The 22,681-nt window shown below is 44.0% G+C and overlaps 1 protein-coding gene across 7 annotated transcripts in view; it reads left to right on the top strand.

The window, feature by feature from the left end:
* The window catches only part of RGL1 (ral guanine nucleotide dissociation stimulator like 1), a 241,101-nt gene that overhangs the window by 190,841 nt on the left and 27,579 nt on the right, over window positions 1-22,681 (top strand). For all 7 annotated transcript variants that reach the window (XM_029935212.1, XM_029935209.1, XM_029935215.1 and 4 more), the window contains 6 exons: window positions 4,184-4,368; window positions 7,162-7,286; window positions 8,652-8,867; window positions 12,605-12,708; window positions 15,844-15,928; window positions 21,260-21,349. In XM_029935212.1, coding sequence (XP_029791072.1) covers window positions 4,184-4,368; window positions 7,162-7,286; window positions 8,652-8,867; window positions 12,605-12,708; window positions 15,844-15,928; window positions 21,260-21,349 — 805 coding nt within the window. The remainder of the gene's footprint in view (window positions 1-4,183; window positions 4,369-7,161; window positions 7,287-8,651; window positions 8,868-12,604; window positions 12,709-15,843; window positions 15,929-21,259; window positions 21,350-22,681) is intronic.

The raw sequence follows: 22,681 nt of genomic DNA, 5'->3' as shown, positions 1-22,681 counted from the left end.
CATCCCTTGAAAGTGTTTTGCCCTCTCTTACCTCAGGATCTTTGCTTATGCTATTGGCTCAGATTCTTTACCCCACTAACTCTCCTTATACCTAAGATCTCAGCTGAACATTATTTCCTAAATCCTCCTGTGGAATCCCTCTTGTGACATTCATCACCTATACGGTTTTTGTGAATAGGGAAGATAAAGGGCACTCAAAAAATATTAGTTTAGTTAGTGAACTAATTCTCCCCAAGGGTCTGTTTCTTAGGAGGACGAGTCTTAGAGGCTGTGTCAGTCCATTCCACACACTGATGTCTGAGCATGTCTTTCTGTTCTCTATAGACCATTGTGATAGGTTGAACAAGGTTGCCAAGAATGCCTGAGGTAGAAAGCAATCCTGGTTGTCCCCTCAGCTATCAGGTTTGGGGTCCTGCCCCTGGCTACCCACTCCATATGCTTGCTTGTGACCGAGGGGTTTGCTCTGTAACCCATTAAAGACTACTTTGGGAAAGGAGGCCATGTACTACCTTTCCTCCTTACTGAGGTTTGATTACATCACAGTTGTAATCTTTCCATTTGGTTTCAGAAAGTACTTCTTCAGCCTTCCCAAGTCATTCAAGCAGCATGTCTTACAGTTTGTAATAGAGTTTGATGTCCCTGTATTTGATCTGTCCTGAGGGGGATGCCTTAGGTGGTGTGTGTGTGTGTGTGTGTGTGTGTGTGTGTGTGTGTGTATGTGTGTGTGTGTGTATCTGTATCTGTTTGCAGTAGCAGGCCTGGAGCCACACCTGTGGTAGCACAGTTTGTATTCCATGTCATCCTTTCTGTTTAGGTAGCAAATTCTTTGACTGATTTCCATACATGCTGATTGAGTTTCAGTGAGCCATTTTACCTTTTTCAGTCCCTTCCTTTTGTGATTTATGGCCAGTAGTTTTAGGCCTGCTGAAAGTTAACATTTCTCTTTGGGTATCTTGAAACATCCTTCTTGACATTATGTCCTGTGAAATCACAACTGATCAGTGTCAGGTAGATGAAGGCAGGTGTTATCTCTCTTCTCCAGGGTAGGGGTCAGTGGAGTTGAGTGACCTGCCCACCTCCCTTTGTTCACAGGGGGCACAGCTGGGTGGGAATTGCCTTCTTTCTTGTTCTGGTACAGAGCCAAGTAGCTTCTGTAGCTCAACAGTCACACCTTTCCTGTGAGTTTGTAATTTTAAATCAGATTTCCCTTCAGTATTGAGGTTCTTTGCACTCTTCCCAGTAATCAGTTCTGGTTGGTGTGTAAGCTAGACCTCCGGAGCGGAGCCAGGATGGCTAAGATGGAAATTCATTGGCCAGTGATTGATTCATTGCCATGATTCTGAAATGTTGCTTTCCTTTTTTAAGTCTCAAATGTTTCACGTTTTATCTGCTTTATAGTTTATCAAGAACGAGAAGTTTTCTTCCCAGGATTAGTAAACATAAAGGTACTGTAAGCTTTGGGCATGTGTCCAGGACTTTCCAGAAAACCTCCCTTCCTGGCATGCTGATAATTGGCCTGACCCATGTCGTATTGTGCTGTTTGTGTGTGTCTTTCCCTTCTTCTCTTCCTTCTTCCTCCTTCCCCCTTTACTCCTCTTTTCTGTGAAAGTGCTTTTTCTAGCCAAGTCAAGATCTGGTTTTGTAGTGAACTTCCATAGTCCTTTTCGGCTAAGCTGTGGGAAGGGCACTGTCACAAAGGGTAGAACGAATACCTTACCGCGCTAGCGAAAAACGTCAGACTGAGGAGGACAAAATGTGCACCTAAAGGCGAGTCCAATCTGGACTCAAGTCCCTCTTCAGGACTCCCCCAAACCTTTCGAGGCTTCACTTTCCATGAAAGTAAGCACTAAATGATGTGTCCTAGAGAGATGCAGAAGTATGCGGAGATCTGAACAAGGATACACATTTTGTAATTGTTTGTAATTCTGAGAACACAAAGTAACATAAACATTTGTATACTAGTAGAAGAGTACTTCTATTAATTATGGTGTGTCCATGCAGTGGGGAGCAGTAAGGTAGATCTGGAGGATGTGAATGGAGCAGTGTCTGTTTCATGCTATTCAGTGGGAACAAAAACCCATGTTGGCTAATATATACACGCGTTGTTGGATGGGTGCTCTTTTTTATTTTTATTGATCAATGTGAATTCTCATCCCTCCAAAAAAACCTCTGTTTCTTCTATCAGTGTCATTGGAAGAGTATTCTCTCACTGAACTATTAAATACTAAATGAGTAGTTATTTTAATCAAATCCACGCTTTTTTTGAAAAGTACAAAACTATATGTAAGAGTTAACCTGATGAAAGCAAATGTCAGGTGGTTCTCTGTTCTAGGCTGTTCCCCTACCAGTGTGCCTACTCTAGTTCTGGGCTCAGTGTGTGTCCGGGAAGAAGAGAAATTATTCATAGAAAAAGTCCTGTTCCTTATAATAAGGAAGTGTTAGAATGCTACTTCATCATTTTCTACTTCAATTCATGATATTTTGTGTGTGTGAAGAAAGGAGAACTAATGAATGCAATGTGTGGGTTCTCAAAAAGTAGAAGTCCATCAATTTGGAGGGCGTGAGGGTTTCAACATATGAACTAAGGGGGAGACACAAGCATTCATTCATAACAGATGATTGCGCAGGTCAACTGAGGATTGGAGGTTCACTGAGGAGAACCCATTAAGTTCATTTTGCTTATGTTTTCATTAAATCCCAGGGCCCATATTAATTTCCTCAAACTTTTTGGAAGGGAGTAAAACTTTTGTTTGGCTTTTTATTTAATCTGGGCTAAAGAGTTAGGGAATATTTTAATTATTTCTGTGGTTTTATGTCCCCTATTTCCAACATACTCATGTGAATATTATAGTTCCAAAGGCCCTCATCTTCTCATTAGTAAAGCAATGATATCCATAGCAGTGAAAACAGTTAGTAAATTTATTTTTCTCCTATTTGCACTTTACTTCCAAAAGTTGAGCATTGAATTGGCTTTCCTTGTACATGTACCTGGATTGCAGGCCGGCTCCGTGGTAGGAAATTGGGATGTGTGGAAGTTAGACACACCTGTGAAGGCCCCTCTTGCAGGCTCACATATGTGGATAATCCCTTGTAGTCTCTTTACAGGTTGTTGACTAAGTGAACGATTTGAAGTATACTTAGATGATAATTTAAAAATATGCTCACTATGTTTTCTATCAGATGAGGAATTTTGGTCAGTTGAGTCTTTAGCTAAAACGAAGTATCACATCACTGTCAAGCAAACATTGATTGATTAGTTTACCAGCCCCTGTCATCTCCAGCCATCACAAATGCACCCGCCTTAGCCCTGGGGCAGCTGGTCAGTAAGAGGCAAAGTACTGACTGTGTTTTCTGGCAGACACAGCCCGGCACGGCCTCTCTGAACATGAAGCGTACAATGAGAGCACTCAAAACACTTTATCCTTTTTGCCAGTCAGCTGTTTGTTTTCTCTGTGGGATGAGCACACGCGTGTTCTTAGTACCAAGGTGGGGGTGGGTGTGTGCCCACGTCACGGCCCTCTTTTTGTGCCCTGGCCCGTGTCTCTCCCGAGATATTCTCTGCTGAGCCATCGGTGGAAATCGCCTTCACAGTGGCTTTGCTTCTCAAGATTTTGTCTCTTACCTTTCAAAGACCTACTTCTCTATTAGGTACTCTACATCTTCTCCTCTTATAATTTGAAAAGCAAAAGGGTAATTTGGTGGGGGCACGTTTTGGCACTTATACTGAAACCCTGGTGATCTTTATAAAACTAAATTAATGCTGTTACCTTTTCCAAACCTATGCACTTCCTCTCGTTCGATGGATTTCAGGCCTCCTGTCAGTCAGTTATTTTCTAAAATGTTAGTACAGTTGACTTAGTGGTCTCTGACATGAGTGAATCCAGAATTGGAGACACATAATCTCCTTGTGCACAGGTTGCTGTGAAGTTGCCTCAGGACTCACTAAATCTCCTTTCGTGTGTCTTTTTTATTTATTTATTTTTCCCTGTATGGGTTTTTCCAAAGTTTATGGTCCTTTCTCTTTTTGGAACTTAATGAGTCTGTACCCTGTTCAACAGCCAACTGCTTTAACTTCATTGACATTGCCAGGAACTTTTGGGGGAACTCTCTGTTGACCCCAAGTTTTGCGAGGTGAGGCCATGGTGGCCAGTGGGTGCAGTGACTCTCCATTTCTCTCTCTCAGTGCAATCGCCTCGATCCTGAGGGCCTGGCTTGACCAGTGTGCAGAGGACTTCCGAGAGCCCCCTCACTTCCCTTGCTTACAGAAGCTGCTGGACTATCTCAAACGGGTGATGCCAGGCTCTGATCCGGAGAGAAGAGCACAAAATCTCCTGGAGCAGTTTCACAAGCAAGAAGTGGAAACTGACAGTGAGTACTCACTTGATCCAGATTCCAGGGAACAAGTTAGATTCTGATCCTGCAATCCCCATGTTGAAGAAACTTTCCCCCTGTACTGGATGAATGACCTTGGTTGGTCTCACAGAGATAGGCTGCTGGGGGACTGGTGGTGGGTAAAAACTCTAAAGTTTATCTAAATGCTAGTCACAGAGCCTAAGCATCTTAGAGCCAAGAAGATTTTCAAGAGGAAACTTGTTCCGAGAAGTGCATTTCCTTGGGTTTCTTCTAATACCATAAAGAGGTGGTCTCCTTAATGGTCTTTTACCTTCTCTTGTCAGCATGTCCCATGCTGAACTTGAATTTGCTTTTTATTATCTGCCTCGTGGCTCCTCTTTCTCTGTAATGGACGAAACCCATCACAACCAGCATTAGTCAGCAGGCAAAGACTAAATACAGGTGGTGCTCCAGCCCTCACAAAAGCTCAAAAAGCCATGAAAAAGTGTTTTCTCTGTCAGCTAGAAAACGTCACTGTCATTGAGCATCTCTGATGGCCTCATCAAAGGAAGTTTCAGTGCCTGTGTTTTCCTATTGGAGGAATTGACTGCCTGTTTTCAAGGACAAAGGAAGGGCCACCATTGCAGGTCGTGGGCTGCTTGGGAATATCAGGCTTTGAAGAAAGTCGGAAAGAGGTTAGGACAGGCTTTCAGCGGGACGATTTATCCCCTCACTGGCCTGCTGGGTGATGGTTGCCATGGCAGCTGACCCACTTGGAGCTTTTGACAGGCATTTCCCTGAAGTGACGCCTGATTTCCTCAGCGAGGGAGGGGAAACGGTTCCTCATCACCGATAAGGGAAGCTGCCTGAATGCCAAAGAAAATAACCTTAAATTCCAAACAGTACCTGTTGCATGTTTTATGTAGGGGGATCGGAGCGGTGGGTGCGGGGCGGGGGGAGGGGGCAGGGGATACAGTCGCATCATTAGAAGCTGACTGCCAAGTCCCCATATCTCAGATGACTTCATCTGCTGGGAATGCTTGAATACCAGGGGCACTCCTCCAGCTGCGGGACCTCAACTCCCTTCAGGCCTCCCCGCCTGTCTTTGAGCCGGAGTGGAAAATGCTGCGTTGGAGCCCAGCTCTCTCCCCACTGGGGCTGCCCCTGGCTCCGGGCCTAATTGGGGAACCGGTGGGACCAGTCGCTCATTGTTTCCGACGCGGGACTGGAAGGCAGAGCTCATTTGGCAGGCTGAGGCCGGGGAGAGGGAGACTGCCTGACTTTGGAAAGGCTTTTCAGCAATGCTCGGAAATGAATTTTTTCAAAGTTTGGAAAATTTGAATCAAGAAAGCTCTAAACTCTGTTTATTAAGCACAGCAGTCATCAGTGAAAAGGAGTTTTAGGAGCTTGGTTCTCATGGGCTTATTTTCTTTTGCCCAATTTCATGCTGGCCAAAGCAAAAGTTTTCCTACATTGTTTTTCAAAAGTAAAAGTTTGCCTCAAGTTTTTACTTACTTCCCTTTGGAAGAGAGTCAAAGGCAGACGCAGTGAAGGCCTGGCCTAGGCCCCCAAGAGGGAGGACTACGTAATCTTCGCTTACAGCAGCATCCAAGGCGCACAGCGGTCGCCTGGAGTGTTTGTTGAATGAATGAGAGGGTCTGACCTTACCACACATCCTCGTTGGCTGGCGTGGGTCAGCCTCTGCAAGGCAGAGTGAGTGGGATAGATTGATTTATATAGTAGCTAGCAAAAGGGGTGAGAGGCCCATTCTGAACCTTTGTTTGGGATTTCAAATGTCTTATTCCTCCGTTGAATTAGAGAGCACCAGAGTTGTGTGGAGGCAGAGTGGTGAAATCATAGGGTTTTAGGTTTTGCTTTTTTTTTTTTTTTTTAAGCTCATGCCTGTCTGTGTTCCAGCCTTGGGAGGCAGGCAGCCATCCCCTCCCACTTCTAGCCCAGCCCCATTCACATCAGTCTCTTCAGCTCTGGGGGTTGAGGGGCCATCCTTAAACCATCCTTAAATCACATACCTCTCCCAGAGTCGGCCAGGGCAAGTACCCACGTGGTGCTGTGACCGGGGAGCTCTGATTCCGTGTGCTGATTCCTTCAGCTTTTGACTTGGGCTCCAGGGAGTTATTACGGTGACGTTTCCCCCCCTCATTTCTTCAGTCTGTGCTCTGTGTTGTTTGCTAATTGATGATCTTATCCAAAATAAAGCTCAGGTGAATTTAGTTTCAGGTTCTTCTACTTCACACACAACTTCACTTCAGGTGGAAAATGAAAGTAGCTCCAAACATCTTGAGCAGATTCTGAAGACTTTCTTACAATTCTGAGGATTTCATCAGCATTTCTGACACCAAAATGTCCCCTTCTGCGACCCAATGCCTGGCCTGCTTTCATGCCCACTCCTTTCAGGCTTCTGGTTATAAATGGCCAGTGATTCAGAATTACATAGTTGGGCTTAGGAAGCAGTTTGATTCGTCCTTAAGGTGAGCAGAGGGTCTGAGGGAGCCCAAGATGAGGGAAACCCCCAGAATGTAGCCCACCTTTGCTTCTAGACTTTGCCTGACCTGGCTCTGTGCCTGGCGTAGCTATCAGTGGTTTATCAAAGGGATAACATGAGGCCTCTGAACTTAATAAAGAATCCAAGAACAAGGAGAGATTTAGAAGACCTCCATTTCACTCAGATTAATTGGGCTTACTATTTTCTCCTCATGGGTTTTCTGAAGTAATGATTAGCCCTCTTCTTTCTAAATGAAAGTTGACTCTACCAACAAGGTCATAAACAGGGGCACCAGAGGACTAATTTTCCTTTCCATCTGTGAACAGATGGGTCTCCCAACACCATCTTCTTCAGCCTGGAAGAGGAAGAGGAACCAGAAGGTGGAGGGTCCGCAGAATTCACGTGCTTCCCAGAAGACCTTGTGGCAGAGCAGCTGACGTACATGGATGCTGTAGGTCTTCTCTTTGTGCCTCAGACGGGCTGCTGCTTAAAATGTGGGGAGTGACGGTACTGTGGGCTGGGGAGGGCAGTGAGGTGATGTGATTTAAGTCTTTTCGAATCCCTGGGAGAGGCTGTGCCTGTAAGTGCAGAGGTAAGATGTGATTTGAATCAATCACCTGAATAATTCAGGCCTAAGCTCTTCTAGCAAAGCTGGGTGAAGGTGCTTTTTACTTGGCACTCGATACACAGAGGGAAATAAGAATTCTAATTCTCATGAAACAAAATCTATTCTGTTCCATGGGTATTTCTCTCCCTCTAGACTCATAAATATTTCCAGATCTGAAGTGTTTATTTGGAGGATTGTGAAGCGGTCAAAGTATAAATTAGGATAACGTAATGTGACTGTATCTGGCAGTTCATTTCCATGTGGGTTTCCTGTACTTTCCTGGAGTTTGTTAGCTATGCATATTTGATCTCATCAGCCACATATCCTAGCTCAATGTTAGCTGGTAAATAGACTTTTATAAATTATTGTGATGGTTTTATCACTTTGAAGAAAGCAGCAAATAAAGTGACAGTTTCCATCTAGTGAGCATGCAAATAAACTATCAGAAGCAAATCAGGTAGTCTACATAAAGTAAATCCCGGTGTTCTTTTTTATATAAACCCTTACGAGTCTTCTCTTGAATTGCCATACAGATGAGAATCCCATTTAGTCAACAAATTTGTCTTTGTTTTTGTTCCGCAGTTGATAGCGTAACAGAGATACCAGAAACTACATTGGTTATGACTTTTAGGCAAAGACCCGGAAACCAGGCTTTATGTTCCTCTTTTTTTCCTTTTGCTGCATGACATCGAATAGTTTTTCATTTTTTATGCTTACTTTCTTCATTTAAAAAGTCATGTGAAATAGTGACATTGATGACAACGTCACGTGCACTTACCAGGTGGTCACTGAGCATCCCTATGCATGATATACAATTCACGATCGTGAGTGCCTAGAACGTACCGGGTATATGATTTTGAGGTCAGAATCACCTCCATCCCCTCTTATTGGTCAGTAGTATAGATTTTTACCTGTCCTTTAAGATAGAAAAGTCAAAATGTTCTTGGTCATTTACATTTTCTTTTGGCCATTGTGTTCCGTTTGTTCCGTCGAGCAGATTGAGAAAGAACGTGTGGGCTTTTCTGACCAGTTAATAAATTAATTATTTACTTTTGTCTGTTGAAATAGACACCATGAGGCGAAGCAAGTCAAGCAGAAAAGAATTATTTGTCCATTTACAAAATACCAATTCACAGGTGACCCAGACTATGTGCTTTGCCATGTGAAATGTCTGTGTTGTCCTTAAACTCAGTTTCTCTTCTGTTCTAGCAACTATTCAAGAAAGTAGTGCCTCACCACTGCCTGGGCTGCATTTGGTCTCAAAGGGATAAGAAGGAAAACAAACATTTGGCCCCTACGATCCGTGCTACCATCTCTCAGTTTAACACCCTCACCAAATGTGTTGTCAGCACCATCCTGGGGGGCAAAGAACTCAAAACTCAGCAGAGAGCCAAAGTCATCGAGAAGTGGATTAACATTGCTCATGTAATTATCGTTTTAAAAATATTGTGTGTGTTCAGTATATACTGGAGACTGTTCCATCTCTCTGTTTAAGGGGGTCTATCCATTTGGCTGAAAGGCAATCAAATGACATATTTGAGGGCCCACTGGGATTTTGTTGCTGTTATTACTGTTCTTTCAAAGTAAGAAAAAAATTGTCTTTCTTAAGTAGGAGCTTAGTTTTCCTTTTTCCTTTAAAAAAATTTTTTAAATGCTTATTTATTTTTGAGAGAGAGACGAGGGAGGGAGGGGCAGAGAGAGGGAGACACAGTATCGGAAGCAGGCTCCAGGCTCTGAGCTGTCAGCACAGAGCCCTATGCAGGGCTCGAACCCATGAACCGTGAGATCATGACCTGAGCCGAAGTCAGACACTTAACTGACTAAGCCACCTGGTACCTCTATTTTTCCTCTTGAAAGAAAATTGGCCCCTTGCTCACGTCTTTCAGCTCATGGGCCTACACCCTGCTGCATCTCCAGGGTGAGCCATCTGTCTGCTCTTCCCCTTACATTCACAAACCGAGTGTCAGTTCTGCCCCGTGTTCGGTAAATGGAACCTGATGGTCCCAGTGCCAAACCGACTCCCCTTCACTGCGGAATGATGACCTACCTAGGCACCCTTCCAGCACCCGGAAGCATTACATCTTCTGCAGATTTGAAGAGCCGGTACCTTCTCAGAATCCTGACCCTCTTTCCTAAAGGACTGAGGTGCCCAGATTTCACATTTTTCTGGGGCTTTTCAGAGGACCTTCTATCTGAAGGGAGAAGGGCAGAGTTTATTCCTAGTCCTGAATTACATTCTGCTGAGCGTCAGTCTAGGCTCTGGGTCAGCTGTTTACGTACTGTATGACCTTCACTTATCAGTATCTTCATGACTGAGGAAAGGTGAACAGTATTCAGTCAGTTGGTCACCAGACATTTCATGTGCTTCTAAATGCACCTAGGCCACAATACTATGTAATTTTGGGACATCGTTAGGATAGGCACAATTAATGTAATCTTACAGGAGCCTATGGTCAAACAAGGAAGCTAAGGTGTTCTGAGATGTGCTGGAGTGATCCCAGCTGAGCAGAGGAGGAACGGAGCCCTCCGGGACTAGCTGCAGTGGTAGAGGACAAAGAGGTCACGTCTGGCGGGGGTGTTGAGGAAGGCTTCAAGGATAGGATGGCTTTTGGGTTTAGCTTTAATACGAGAGAGAATTTTTGGTATTCGAAGATTGAGTAAGATTTTTTTTCCTAGACAGAGGAAATTACATCATCAAATGCTGTGTAATTAACAACAGCTTTGAAAAATAATTAATATGTAAATATCTTATTAGTCCATGTTCTGGGTTATAGGGGCCAACCCTCAACCAAAACCATTTGCTTTCAATCCTAATATATATATTTTTTTATTAAGCCCTTCAGTTTAGGGCATAATGCTTAAAATTTCACACCCACACATTCTCTCTCTTTTTATTTTACCTTGTCTTTTGTTATCTTTGATCAAAGAGCAGGGCCATAATTGTGCCAGAGGATTTGCCTTACTTTGAATTTTTAGGTGCTCAGTTACCACAGACTTTTCAGTATATGAAAAAGTAAGAAAACAATATCTTACAGCTTAGATTTCCCCTTATTCTGAATTGAGCTAATTTCTCAAGAGCTACAAAAAGAAGTTCTGATAGAGTGGAATGAAGCATGGAATTTCTTCCTTCTCAGAATGATAAGAAAATATGCATAATTTTTTTTTTGCCATAAATGCCATATCCTTTAATCCATTTGTCTACTTAGAAAGTCTGTGGCAAGAATATAGCATCTGTGTGTACGACAGTGTGGCTCAAACAATGACTTCTGGTCCATATTACATATAAACTGTGCATGTAGGTGATAATTGAAATACAAGTTGAACAACTTGAGGTATATTCCAAATACCATAGTACATGTTTAAAAGCCAGAGGTCCTTGTTCTTGGTGATGTCGTTTCCTAATATTGAGGACATTGTGTCCCTTGAAATTGTGTGGAGTAATTTAGTAAAATAATGAAACTCATAGGTGGTTTCCTGCCAAGATTTATTTTACATTTCTTGCATTAACCACAGTCAATTTCTATTAAGAGGATATTTGAAAAAAAAAGATAATAGTTTTACACATAGAAAATATTTGTGACCTAATGTGATTATATTTTCTTGGACTGGCCTTGCAGCTATGTTTTCATTTTTCTTTTGCATCACATCTCCTGGAAGATACCTCCCCTTCTAGAAATGGAGCCAAATCTCTTTTGCACTCCTTTAAAACCCTTAGCTTAAGGCTCTTTCTGAATAATGTGTTCCATATGTTTATTACAATTTGCATGAAATATTCGTGCCTGAGTTCCTTTATTTATTGCAAGTTTCTTGATTTTTGGAGCATGACTTTTGGATTCTGAACCTTTGATGAACCATGGGTTTGGGTTTGGGTTTCGGTTTCCAGACTGACGACAATTCAGAGTGTGCTCTCTCGCTCGCTCTCGCTTTCTTTTCAAATAAGGAGAGAGCATTGAGACATTTAAAAAGAGTGGGCATGACTTTTGTAAGATACTTTGGCCTATACTCTAAGAAAAAAAAATGTTTGGAGCCTTATTTGGCATAGTTTTAAGTAGCCAGGATTTGGCAAGCCAAGTTAGAGAATGCTGGTCTTCCTTCTAGTCGGGATTAGCATGACTTCATGAAATGACCTTCGAAGCAACGTGCACTTCTGCCCAGCCATTTTGGGATTTCTTGCTTCAGATGTTCTGCGCAAAGCCAACCCCTTGCCCACGCGGTGTGCTTCTCCGTAAACAGTGGATAGATTACACACCCAAATGCCTGCATATGAAACGTCTCCTTTGACCTAAGGCATAACTCACTCTCCCCATGGTGCCAAGAACGGGACTCTACCTCACTGTCTGCTGTCGCCGCCATTCGTGCAGCAGGACTTTGACTCTAGGGTCACTGGCAGCCAAGGCTAGCCACTCCATGCGGTCGCTTAAATTTCGGGATCAGAGAGCCTTTCTCCTTACCCAGAAAATGACAGCCAGAATATTTCCTGTCCTCTTTGATTTTTGTTCTAAAATGCTGCCAAAATGAATTTCATTTTAAAAGCTCGGGTTATTTTGGAAGCAGTGAAGTACCAAGGTGTTTCTGAATGTTTATAACTGTGGCACAAACCAATTTGAAATGAAGTGCGTGTGTATAAAAATATTCCCTCTCGGCGAAGAGTGTGAAAGCCAAAGTTCCACTTGTGGTGAATGTTTATTGCCAAGTTATATACACCTCTCTGGGCAAGGGTTGGTCATGAGATGTTCGATACCATCTGACCCCCCAGTGGCTGCGGCCCGGCTCACACTGTGGGTTTAAAGGATGCAGTGATCATTCATTTTAGGGCATCTGTATGCTTTCAGCAGAAGAAAGTTTGCTTTCCCCAGCATAGCCCTGCACACTCACCTCCATTCGTGTTTTTATGAGGAAAGCTGGAAACCATAAAACTATAACAACAACGCAAAAAATATATTAAAGGGAGAAAAACAAGCATACAGTGCCAAAACCTATAAAGTGTTTCGGTGACTGGGGTGGGAGTAGGGAGCCACTTTTTGATGTTCAGTATTTATACAGCTGCCTATTTAGTGGTAAGAATTCATAGCAGCTGTGATACCTCTAAAACAGGAAACCACCAACTCGCAGTATTATTGATATTTAAAATGCCTTTTATGTTTTAATCACCCTCCATACAGGAATGTAGAATCCTGAAGAATTTTTCTTCCTTGAGGGCCATCATTTCGGCACTGCAGTCCAATTCCATCTATAGGTTAAAAAAGACCTGGGCCGCCGTCCCGAAGTAAGTTCCCAAGTGTCCGCTCTGCTTTCTTTGGCTGGGGTGACTTGGTTGCTGTATAAATGGTGCGTACGGGTCCTTGCCTTCAAAGCCCGTATTCTGTAACTAGAGAAACGTATTTGAAAGCCTCTGTGTGTCCCAGGCAGGGCACCCTTTACATGTAATCAGTAATGAGCTTTTAGGCGGAGCTGCTACAGAAGTCAGCCTCATCTTCGAAGTGCGCCAACATCAAGAGTATTGGCTTTGGGGATGATTTAAAGGGTGTGCTTATTATCTAGAGTCCGAGGGGTAAGTGTGTGGAGTGATGAAGTTACAGCAGTATGGCTTTTCCTTCTGGTTATTTCTCAGCCACATTCCAAAGCCCTAAGTTGTTCCAAGATGTGAGAGCTAGGACACTAGCTCTCACCATTCAGCAAGAATCTATTTACTTAACTTCTGTTTCAGCATGTTAAGTGCTCTCTTAGTGATATTAAAAATCCTTAAGTGTCCCTTCCAAGGGACCTGACTACAATTATTAATTGGCCATGTTTTATATTGTTTTTCTTCATATTTCTTGGTGTAACCTTTGGGACAGTGAATGATATAATGTCCTTATTGTTTCGTCATCTTTATTCCCCTATTTCCAGTGCTACCCCTGTAGACCAGAGAACTTTTGCCAAGGCGGGGAAGGGGAATGAGGAGGCAGCTCCGGTTCCCTATCCACACAGCTTCAGAAGCTGGGGAATGTGTCATGGCTACAAATGAGGCCAATTACATTCAACAGGTCTACCTAGGTTTGAACTAATCAAGGAGGCAGGCTGTCTCAGGAAAGAATGTGTAAACTGTATACAGTAGTACAGTCGGTTTCAGCCAGGAAAGGGGCCAGCTGGCTCCCCACGTAGGCCTGCCTATGTGGAATTGGAAGGCCTGGTCCTAAAGAGTGGAAAGTCTAGGTACTCGGATTCATGAGTTCACTCAGAGCTGATTAAGCCCTAAAGAACTTGACACTATCCACACTTGCAAGAGACCCAGATAGGTAAACCAGGATTTCATAAATTTATGCTGGAAAATGAGTGCATACCAGTGGGCTCATGCTCTTAGAGGAAAGTCTACTTGAGGGAAGTCAAATTATTTATGACATAAGTCTTTGATGAGCCGGCAGAGAAACCTGAAGTGGGTGGTTGCAATGCCTGGTGGTACGGAGCCGTGGAAGCCACAGCCACCTGGAAACTCCAAAGCTATGCTCTGTGGATAATACTGTTATCTACCTGGAGGAAACCTGGCAGACAGGCTTTTCAAAGTCCAACACAGTGTTTTTGATTACCGCTTATTTCTTGGTTCTTTCTCTTCTCCATTACTTTGAATAATCAAGCTGACTCTGTAGGTGAAAGATTAGTTCATTGGTTTTCCTTTGCATATAAATCTTATGAAAGATACGGGTATTATAAAAATCATTAGATGACAGGCCTTGGTAAAATACAGTGGGGAAATCAGATGCGTTCAGAGTCATGCTCAACAGCCCGAGCCCTCTCCTTGCGCTCCTCACTGCTCCCCAACCGTGGTATCAAAGACAAAAACAAAGGGATGGTCACCACCTGTGCGTGACTGCAGTGAAAGGTCATTCCATCTTTCTTTGGTAGTTGATAAATAGCACACTATGGAAAGTCACTTAGCCAAAGGTTCCTGCCACAGCAAATTTGAGGCCAAAACCCAAGTAAAAAAGTTAGTGGAGTTGGAGCTTAATCTCTTGGTTACCATATGAGAAGGTCCATACTTTCAGCTGGCTTTGTAAACTATGTCACCACAAAACAAACCTCAAAGCCACATTCTATACAGTGTGGGTGTCTGGTTTGTTTCTTCGTTGGTTGGTTTATGTTTTAGTGCGGATGCTATAGAAGTGTCACAGTTTCTAGAGAAGGCACTTTCATACCAGTTTTCTGTTTTTCATTGCTAATTTCAAGGAATGGGGTTAAGATCCCTTACTTGGTTATCATTTTCCCTATAATTCTTTATTCTAATAACTTTCAGTGAACAGAGAAGCCATGTATTTATTTCTATGTAGGCCCACAGATAATGAAGTTTTTAATTATTTTTTCAAAAACATAAATAGCTTTACTGGCTTGCTTTATTATAACAAAGTATTACACTCATTGTAAACAAGTAAGTGAATAGTGTCTTTCTCGTGATCTCAGAATCCCGCCTGTCAAGTAACATTGCCTTGTAAATTCTTTGCCTTCAGCGTCCTGCAGTCACTAACCCCGCAGGGGTGCAGAGAAAAGCATGAGGCCTATGGAGATGTAGTGTTCTAGAAGAAGCAGAGTAGGTGCTTTACATATGTGATTCTGCTGACTTCACAGCAGTCTTTCAGAGGGATTCCTAGTATTTTCATGGTATAGGTAAGAAAATGGAAGCCTAAGAAGGTTAAGTGATTGCCCACAGTCACTTGGGGGTGAGTGGCAGAGTGGGGATTTGAACCCACTCCCCTGACCACAGCCTGTTCTGCTTCCATCTGTTATGACTCCGAGATGAGAGCACCAGCCTGTGATTCAGGAAATTTGGGTTCTATACCTGCCATTCTCAACATTTAGCAATGGAAATGTGGGCAAGTCCCTGACCCTGGCCAACATGATTCCTCAGGTCCTGCGGGGCTCTGTGTGTATTCTGAGATAGAATTTTTAAAAATTGTTTTTTAAGTTTATTTTAGAGAGACAGAGGGAGTGAGAGAATCCCAAGTCAGTTCTGTGCTGTCAGCACAGAGCCCAACGTGGGGATTGAGCTTACCAACCATGAGCTCATGACCTGAGCCGAAATCAAGAGCCATACGCTGACCCAACTGAGCCCCTCAGAAGCTCAAGATCTTTTTTTAAAGAACATGTCCCATTTGAACAGCTTGATGCCCCAATTCAATGATCTTTTATGATTATAATGTACATGGTTAGAAAAATCCCTCTCTTCACATAGGTGACTATGTCTACCTTAAAAAAAAAAAAGCTATCCTGCATGAACAAAGTCATTGGCTTCATCTGTGCTCACATGACCCACTGATCCTGAGATCAGTGCGATCCCTCTGGAGCCACAGGTAACTGAGAGTGCAGGGCCCAAGGTGTGGGACTTTCACGGACTCGTTATTTGTGAATATTTTCTTAACCCTCCTCACAGGGACCGGATGCTGATGTTTGAAGAACTTTCAGATATCTTCTCTGACCATAATAACCATTTGACCAGCCGGGAACTCCTAATGAAGGTGGGTCTCTTGGTGGGGGTCCTGGGTCACATGTCTAGGCTCTGGAGTCCTTTCAAGAGAGTAGCATGAGGGCTCCTTAAATTCCTACAGTCCCGTGAGAAAGCCTGAAGGGGCTAAAAGGCAGAAATTTTGTTTTTATGCCAAATCTAAGGAGCTTGGGGCTGAGAAAACTGAAAGTCCAGGTCCTCAGCCTCCAGTTACACAACCAGATTGTGAAACTTGTGCTCCTGTGTGTATCTCTTTGAGCTGCTCTGCAGATAGGTGAGTGAGAGGCCCTGGAATATCCCTTCTCAGCAAAACATCTTCTAGAACGACAGAGGCCAAGCCTGCAATTCCACATCCTTTATTTGGACTAAATTGCACAGTCTGTCAGCAATATTTATTGAATGCTAAGTGAGTTCTGACTTCCGAACTACAGGCAGGTAGAAGTATAGTTTGGTTTATTTTATTTCTCCAGACATTTGTTGAGTGTCCAATATTTGTAAAGCATTGGAGCAGCCTCTAGGAATATGAAGGTGACCAACATAGACCCTGTTTTCAAGAATTCAGCCTCCAGGTGGTGGGTGTTGGCACTAAACAAGAACAGTCAAGTAAAGGTACAAATACCAAGTTGTGAAGGATCATCAGAAGGGAACATAGGCCAGATACTATCTTCACAGCCTTTCTAGAAATTTCCTGTGAATAAAAGCCTACAGTAGATTGTATCATCCTTGTTTTGCAGATAGCCAAGACTCAGAGCAGTAAATAATATCTCTTAAATCACACACCTGGTAGGTGGTAGAGCTGGAATGTGAGCCCTGCCTGGTGAGACTCTAAAACCTATGTTTTTATCACATTGCCATTAAACTGTTTTTTTCTACCACTTAGGAGCAGGGGATAGGGTAGATCAGAGAAAACTTCACAGAGAAGATAAATTAGTCATTGAACAGCTCTTGATTGAACATGCATTATATACTAGGCATCAGAGGTACAACCACACTGAAGGCAGTCTTTGATCTTAAAGAGATTACAGTCTCATGGAGGAGGTGGAGAAGTAGACAATTATAAAATCATATAATATGCATTACCATAGAGGGAAGCCCCGAACTGGGCAATTAGAGGATGTGATCCTTGTCCTTGGTCTCTTTTTCTGTAAATTGGAGACAAAAAGAGTATTTAGTCCACTGACCTCATAGAATTGTTTTAAAGATTGACTAAGATAAAATATTTGAAAGCACTATGCAAATGTATTTGTAGTATTTGGCATGCTATGTGCACAATATGAAGCCAAGTATGCCTAACAAATGAACGCGAATAAAGTATGTGCTACATGTGCAAGCCTTGGGCAGACACTTGGAGTAGGGATGAAAGTCCAGTGGAGGTGAGGCTGCTACGAAGAGGCATCCACTTGATGACTGTTAGGTTTGTCATTCCTATAAGGGCATCTGTTATGGTCTTCCTGACTGTTGTCCTTCTAAGTCCTACCCTTCCTTAAGGTCTCATTGTGGACTCTGCTGGGTACTCAGAAAGTCCTGAAAGCCTCCTGCAGGCAGGGACACGGTTTGGTTTTTTCACTGTTCTATCCCTGATGCCTAACAGTGCCTGGCAGGCAGCAAGTGTTCAGAAATGACATTCAGCTGCATGAACGGGTGGACCTTGTGAGTCACGTGACCTTAAGACCCTGCCTGCTCTTAGCCCTTCTTGGAGTAGGTGATATGAGCAAGGCAGTTTCTGCTGAGGTCTGACTCTGGCTCTGGCCTACCTGATTATCTGCACACTGGACAGTGCTTGCCAGGATCATGTTACTCCCTGCTTCACATCCCCCTGGATTTGCAGACTTTAAATGGAAACTCATCTGGCTGGAAGGAGATGGCTTAGTGGTCTCCCTGTCAGTGACACAAAGCGAGACTAACTGGAGCCACATACTCAAATCCCAGTAGCTCTGACTCATCCCCTCCAGTGCAGATAAGCTGAACGCTGTGCTGCTGACTGCCTGGTGCCTTCTGGCTGGAACCTTAGGGGCAAAGTCGTATCTAGACATTAAAGATCCTGTAAACTTTTCTTAAATGTAGAAGTTTGCACTAATGCTCTTCATTAAATTTCTTATACGTGGCTCAAATCCCAAAGAAATGAAAAACTTGGCTATGAATTCATGTGGTCTGTGCATTATCATTAACGATAGTATAATGCTCTGGCCAGGCCATATGTATATGTAGATCCCTTTCCAGTCACCTTTGTTGATCATTCTTCATACGAAGTATATATTTCTGGGTGTTAATTCTCAGCACAGTTGTAAAAAAAAAAAAGAAGAAGAAGAAAGAAATCAAGGTACTTAGGTTCTCAAAAGAACCACTGAGAAAAACTGCTGGCCTGTGTTTCTAACATGATTTACAGTTGGATAATCTTTTTTTATATAAATTTTTTAAATGTTCTATTTATTTTTGAGACAGAAAGAAACAGAGCATGAGTGGGGGAGGGGCAGAGAGAGACACACACACAGAATCAGAAGCAGGCTCCAGGCTCTGAGCTGTCAGCACGGAGCCCAATGTGGGGCTCGAACCCATGAATGTGAGATCATGACCTGAGCCGAAGTCAGAGGCTTAGCTGACTGAGCCACCCAGGTGCCCCGACAGTTGGATAATCTTAGTCTTAAAGACTGTCTTCTCTTCTATTTCCGGGTAGATGTCATGTTCCACCTCTGTGCTATTATGGCTGAGGCATCATGAGAATTAGCAAAAATCTAAGGTTTTCATTATAATTGTTGGAAAAAATGTCTTTATTTTTCTCAAAGATTATCTTTGTTTTAAATTTATGTATGTATGTATGTGTGTGTATATTTTTTGAGAGAGAGAGTATGAGCAGGGGAGAGGCAGAGAGGGCAGGTGGAGAGAGAATACCAAGCAGGCCCTGCACTGTCAGCACAGAACTTGATGGACTTGAATTCACAAACCATGAGATCATGACCTGAGCCAAAATCAAGAGTTGGATGCTTAATAGACTGAGCCACTCAGGTACTTCTCAAAAATTATCTTAAACCTGTTAATACCTCATGATTTCTGGAACTTCGATAACTCTGAGCAGGTGAATTATAGAGTCCATACATTTGAAAGCACTAGGAAAGCAGAATGCCACCAAATCATCCTGGGTCTTGGGACTCTTGGCGAGAATGCTCCCTGGTTGAATTGATATAAGCAACCATGAAAAAGGCCCTGGAGTTTGGCCGTGGTAGAGATGGGGGCGTGGTGAAGCTCCAAAACATACTCAAGTCCGGGTTGGACCGGGAGACTGTTAGGACTGTGAAGGCCCATTCGGATAGTTACCATCAATTTCTGGGCAGCCGTGTAAGCAACCCTGATTGAGAAGGATCCAGTGCCTGGAGAACAACCTGGTAGAAAGGCCCCTCTGAGGCCCAGGAACAGGATAGCTGAGGGAAACCGAATTCTGCCAAAGACAGAGGTGGAGAGAAGGTGGGACTCAGGTGAGAAATTGTTATTAGACAGGGGGGGGGAGAGGAAAGACAGAGGTGCAGGAGCACAGAGGGGGAGAGAATGTAGGAGGGAAGTGGGGGCATCCAAACAGGGGCCATCATTCAGGGGAGCATTTCCAGAGGCATGAATGTAGTGCAGAACAAGAAGGGGACTTTGGCAGAACTGGGGCACTAAGGGCCGAGCATGGCAGCCAGAGGAGCTGAAGGAAGGAGCCAGAGTGAGGCCATCAGCAAGCCTGTGAAAAGTTCCAGGGATTGGTGGTATGAGAGATGCAGAGTGAAGCATTTGGGGCGAAGCAGTGGAAAGCTGACACCATTTGATGGCAAATAGAAGGTGCTCAGCGGACGTCTCATCGGGGAGAAGTGGCTCCAGTCGGTCTCCTCAGTTATCCAGACGGGAGGGGAGACTCACTCTAGAAATCACAGAGTCATGAAGTGAGCAAGGCTGCTGGCTCTCCTCACAAGGCTTTGCCCTTTTCCCAGCAAGGAGCCTGTCCTGAGCGCCCTTCCCTGCTGTCTCTGCTGTTCTGTGGCTCTTGGGAGCCTTTTAATCTGTCAGGAATCCTGCTGAAGAATTTTAGGTGTATCTTCAGTAATTTCCACACATGGTTGAGAAATTGGAAGGGAACCAGAGGGGCTCACACAGGACAGGGATGGCCACTTGTCTTCAAGTCAGACAGAAATGATTTCTCACTGCAAGCAAATGCTCCAGAATACAGGAGGGCTCATCACCACCTTGCATGGGAAATGGCCCATTTTAGGCTGCTTTCATTCATTCCCAGGAAAAACTATAAGTAGGGGTTCGATAAATGATACCGCTCCTCATTATCGTTTGTAACAGGGAGAATGACAATAGATCATGAGTCACCGTGGGTTCTGGACCCAGGGTAGGGCTGGTGAATGACAGAGGGTGCCGGTGCCTCACTGACCTCGGAAAGGCCAAGTCAGTGCAAACGACGCTCTTGCAGCACGTGGCAGGGGAAGGTCACATGCTGTGGTGATATTACAAACCCCAGGAAGACTGAGGAAAAGCTACTGTCAAGCTTGTACCCAACTGAATTGTGAAATTTGCCTCCCATTCATACAGTTCCTGGAAAATGAGAACTTAACAAGACCCTGAAACCACAAAACCAAAAACGCTGTGTTCAGTCAGCAAACTCGAGTTTAGTCACTATTGTGGAAGAGTTTGTTCTAGTAACAGGAGAGAAGGGGTAGCCATCCGTCCTCACGAGCCAGGATGAAGGAGTGACTTGTATGAGCTCCAGACCCGACAAACGACCTGGGAGGACAGATTGGCAGAAAAAAATGGGGGAAAATCATGTGAAGGTCTGGCTTTCATAGATTAGTGCTGCACCACGATACTGGACTTCCTCAGAAAACTTCCGGTACAAAAGTTTCCTTCAGCTAAGAAATACCACAGAAGTATTCCCTTTTTCACAGAATGCTGGCACATGTATTTCAAGCCCACATCAAGAAATCACAAAATGTACTGAGGAAGAGAGCATCATTTCCAGGACATGTGATTGCTCTGAGTGAAATTCAGGACATGTAAAAATTGTCTCCCGCTTTGGGAATTGCCTGCCTTATATTGACCATTGAGGTTATCACCAGAAGCAGGGTTCTTCTTACAAAGCAGGGGGAAAACAGGATAATCTGAGGCCAGGAGGCCTCCTTGCAATCGGACTGCTTGCAGCAAGCCCACCAGACACGTATATAATTCAGCCCAGAGCCTGTCGGAGGCCTCTTTGTTCTGCAAAACGCTGGTGTTTGTGTACAGGTTCCGCACCAGAAACTAGAGGCCCCTGCGTTTCTTTCTAGCGTCCCTCTCCATCACGCTCCATTCTGAGTGTGTTTCTGTTTCTTAGGAAGGAACCTCAAAATTTGCAAACCTGGACAGCAGTGTGAAGGAAAACCAGAAGCGGACTCAGAGGAGACTTCAGCTCCAGAAGGATATGGTACGTACGGCCCGCGGTCTTCCCTGAGGGTCCCTCAGAAAGCAGCCCTGTGTGGGTGGGGGGCTGCCGCATGGGACCCGCACCTCCCGTCTGCAGGATGCCCCCACTGTCAAGAATGGGCTCCCTCTTTTACTTCATGTACAAGCCTGGGAGGTCTGTAGGAGAGAGATTGTCCCTCCCACTCCCATTGACCCAGTGGGAAATGACACTGATAGGCATAAATCCTAGCGTTCTCTGGAGTGTTTGTTCTTCTAGAACAAGGCAAAGTCTTTGTCAGGTAAGGCAAAGTCTGCCGCAGGGAGGCTCCTTTCCCTTTTGCTGTCTTCCTCCATCCACTTCCTCACTTGGAAGCTGCAGCTACCTTGGCCTTGAGACCTCCTGGGCTTCAGTTCCCAACAGGAATCCTGCTCCAGTCAGCTTTGGACACACGGTGGCCCAGGACATGGGTGCTGAGGAAAATGTCTGCTCCCAGGAGGACTGGGTGCACGTACTGGCAGATCTTTTCGTTTCTTCCAAACCCTCCCTCCATTTTCCAGCTTTCCATACTAGTCCCAAGAACTAACCAGACCCTTTCTTGTTCTAGTCATTCAGTACTCAACGGAGTATCATACCTCCCTTCTTAAGACTGAGAGACAGTTACCATCTTTAGCCTTATTTTAAAAACTCTCCCTTTTAGCGCGCAAGGGGGAAAACCAGAGAGAGGAGATGAAAGACCGACAACCTTTCTCCTCCTTTGGAAGGCTGGACATAAATCAGAAAGATTGTGTTTGAGTGGTAGGACTCTTCTGTAACATAAAGCTGGTAAAACATTTCACAGCATTTCAGGCTTTTTTTGGTTGTCCAGAGATAAGTTAAAAATAGCTACTAAAAAAGATTATTTTAGTTCAGGATGAGACCTTGTGCTCATAACAGGGAAGGACAAACTGCCTCTGAGAACAAGTCTCTGAGGTGAACCTCTGCCAGCAGCTCTGGCCAAGAAGACAGCCAGCCTCACGTGGAGCAAGGCCCTGGCTGAGACTGTTTTCTTCCAGAACTTCCATACATGCCTGAGTGGAAGTGAGGAGCGGGTGTCCGTGCCAGCCTCTTTTTATTTTCTCTTAGAACGGTTAGTGCCTCAGTGGCCTTATGGAGAACTGACATGAGTTCAAAGGAAATTTGGTGAAACCAGTACTGTGTATGAAGTGATTCTACTTTCATTCCCAAGGGACAATTTTTTTAAAAATGAACTTTTTGTTATGGAGTTTACAGAAAAGTTCCAGGTAGAACAAAGAGTTTCTGTGACGCCCTCACCCCATTTCCCCGATTGTTAACACGCTCTCTAACCGTGGCACA

This window comes from Suricata suricatta, chromosome 3 (genome assembly GCF_006229205.1).
Source record: "Suricata suricatta isolate VVHF042 chromosome 3, meerkat_22Aug2017_6uvM2_HiC, whole genome shotgun sequence".
Lineage (NCBI taxonomy): Eukaryota > Metazoa > Chordata > Mammalia > Carnivora > Herpestidae > Suricata > Suricata suricatta.
Note: the sequence above shows the minus strand (reverse complement) of the source record. Positions and strands in the feature narration are given on the sequence as shown.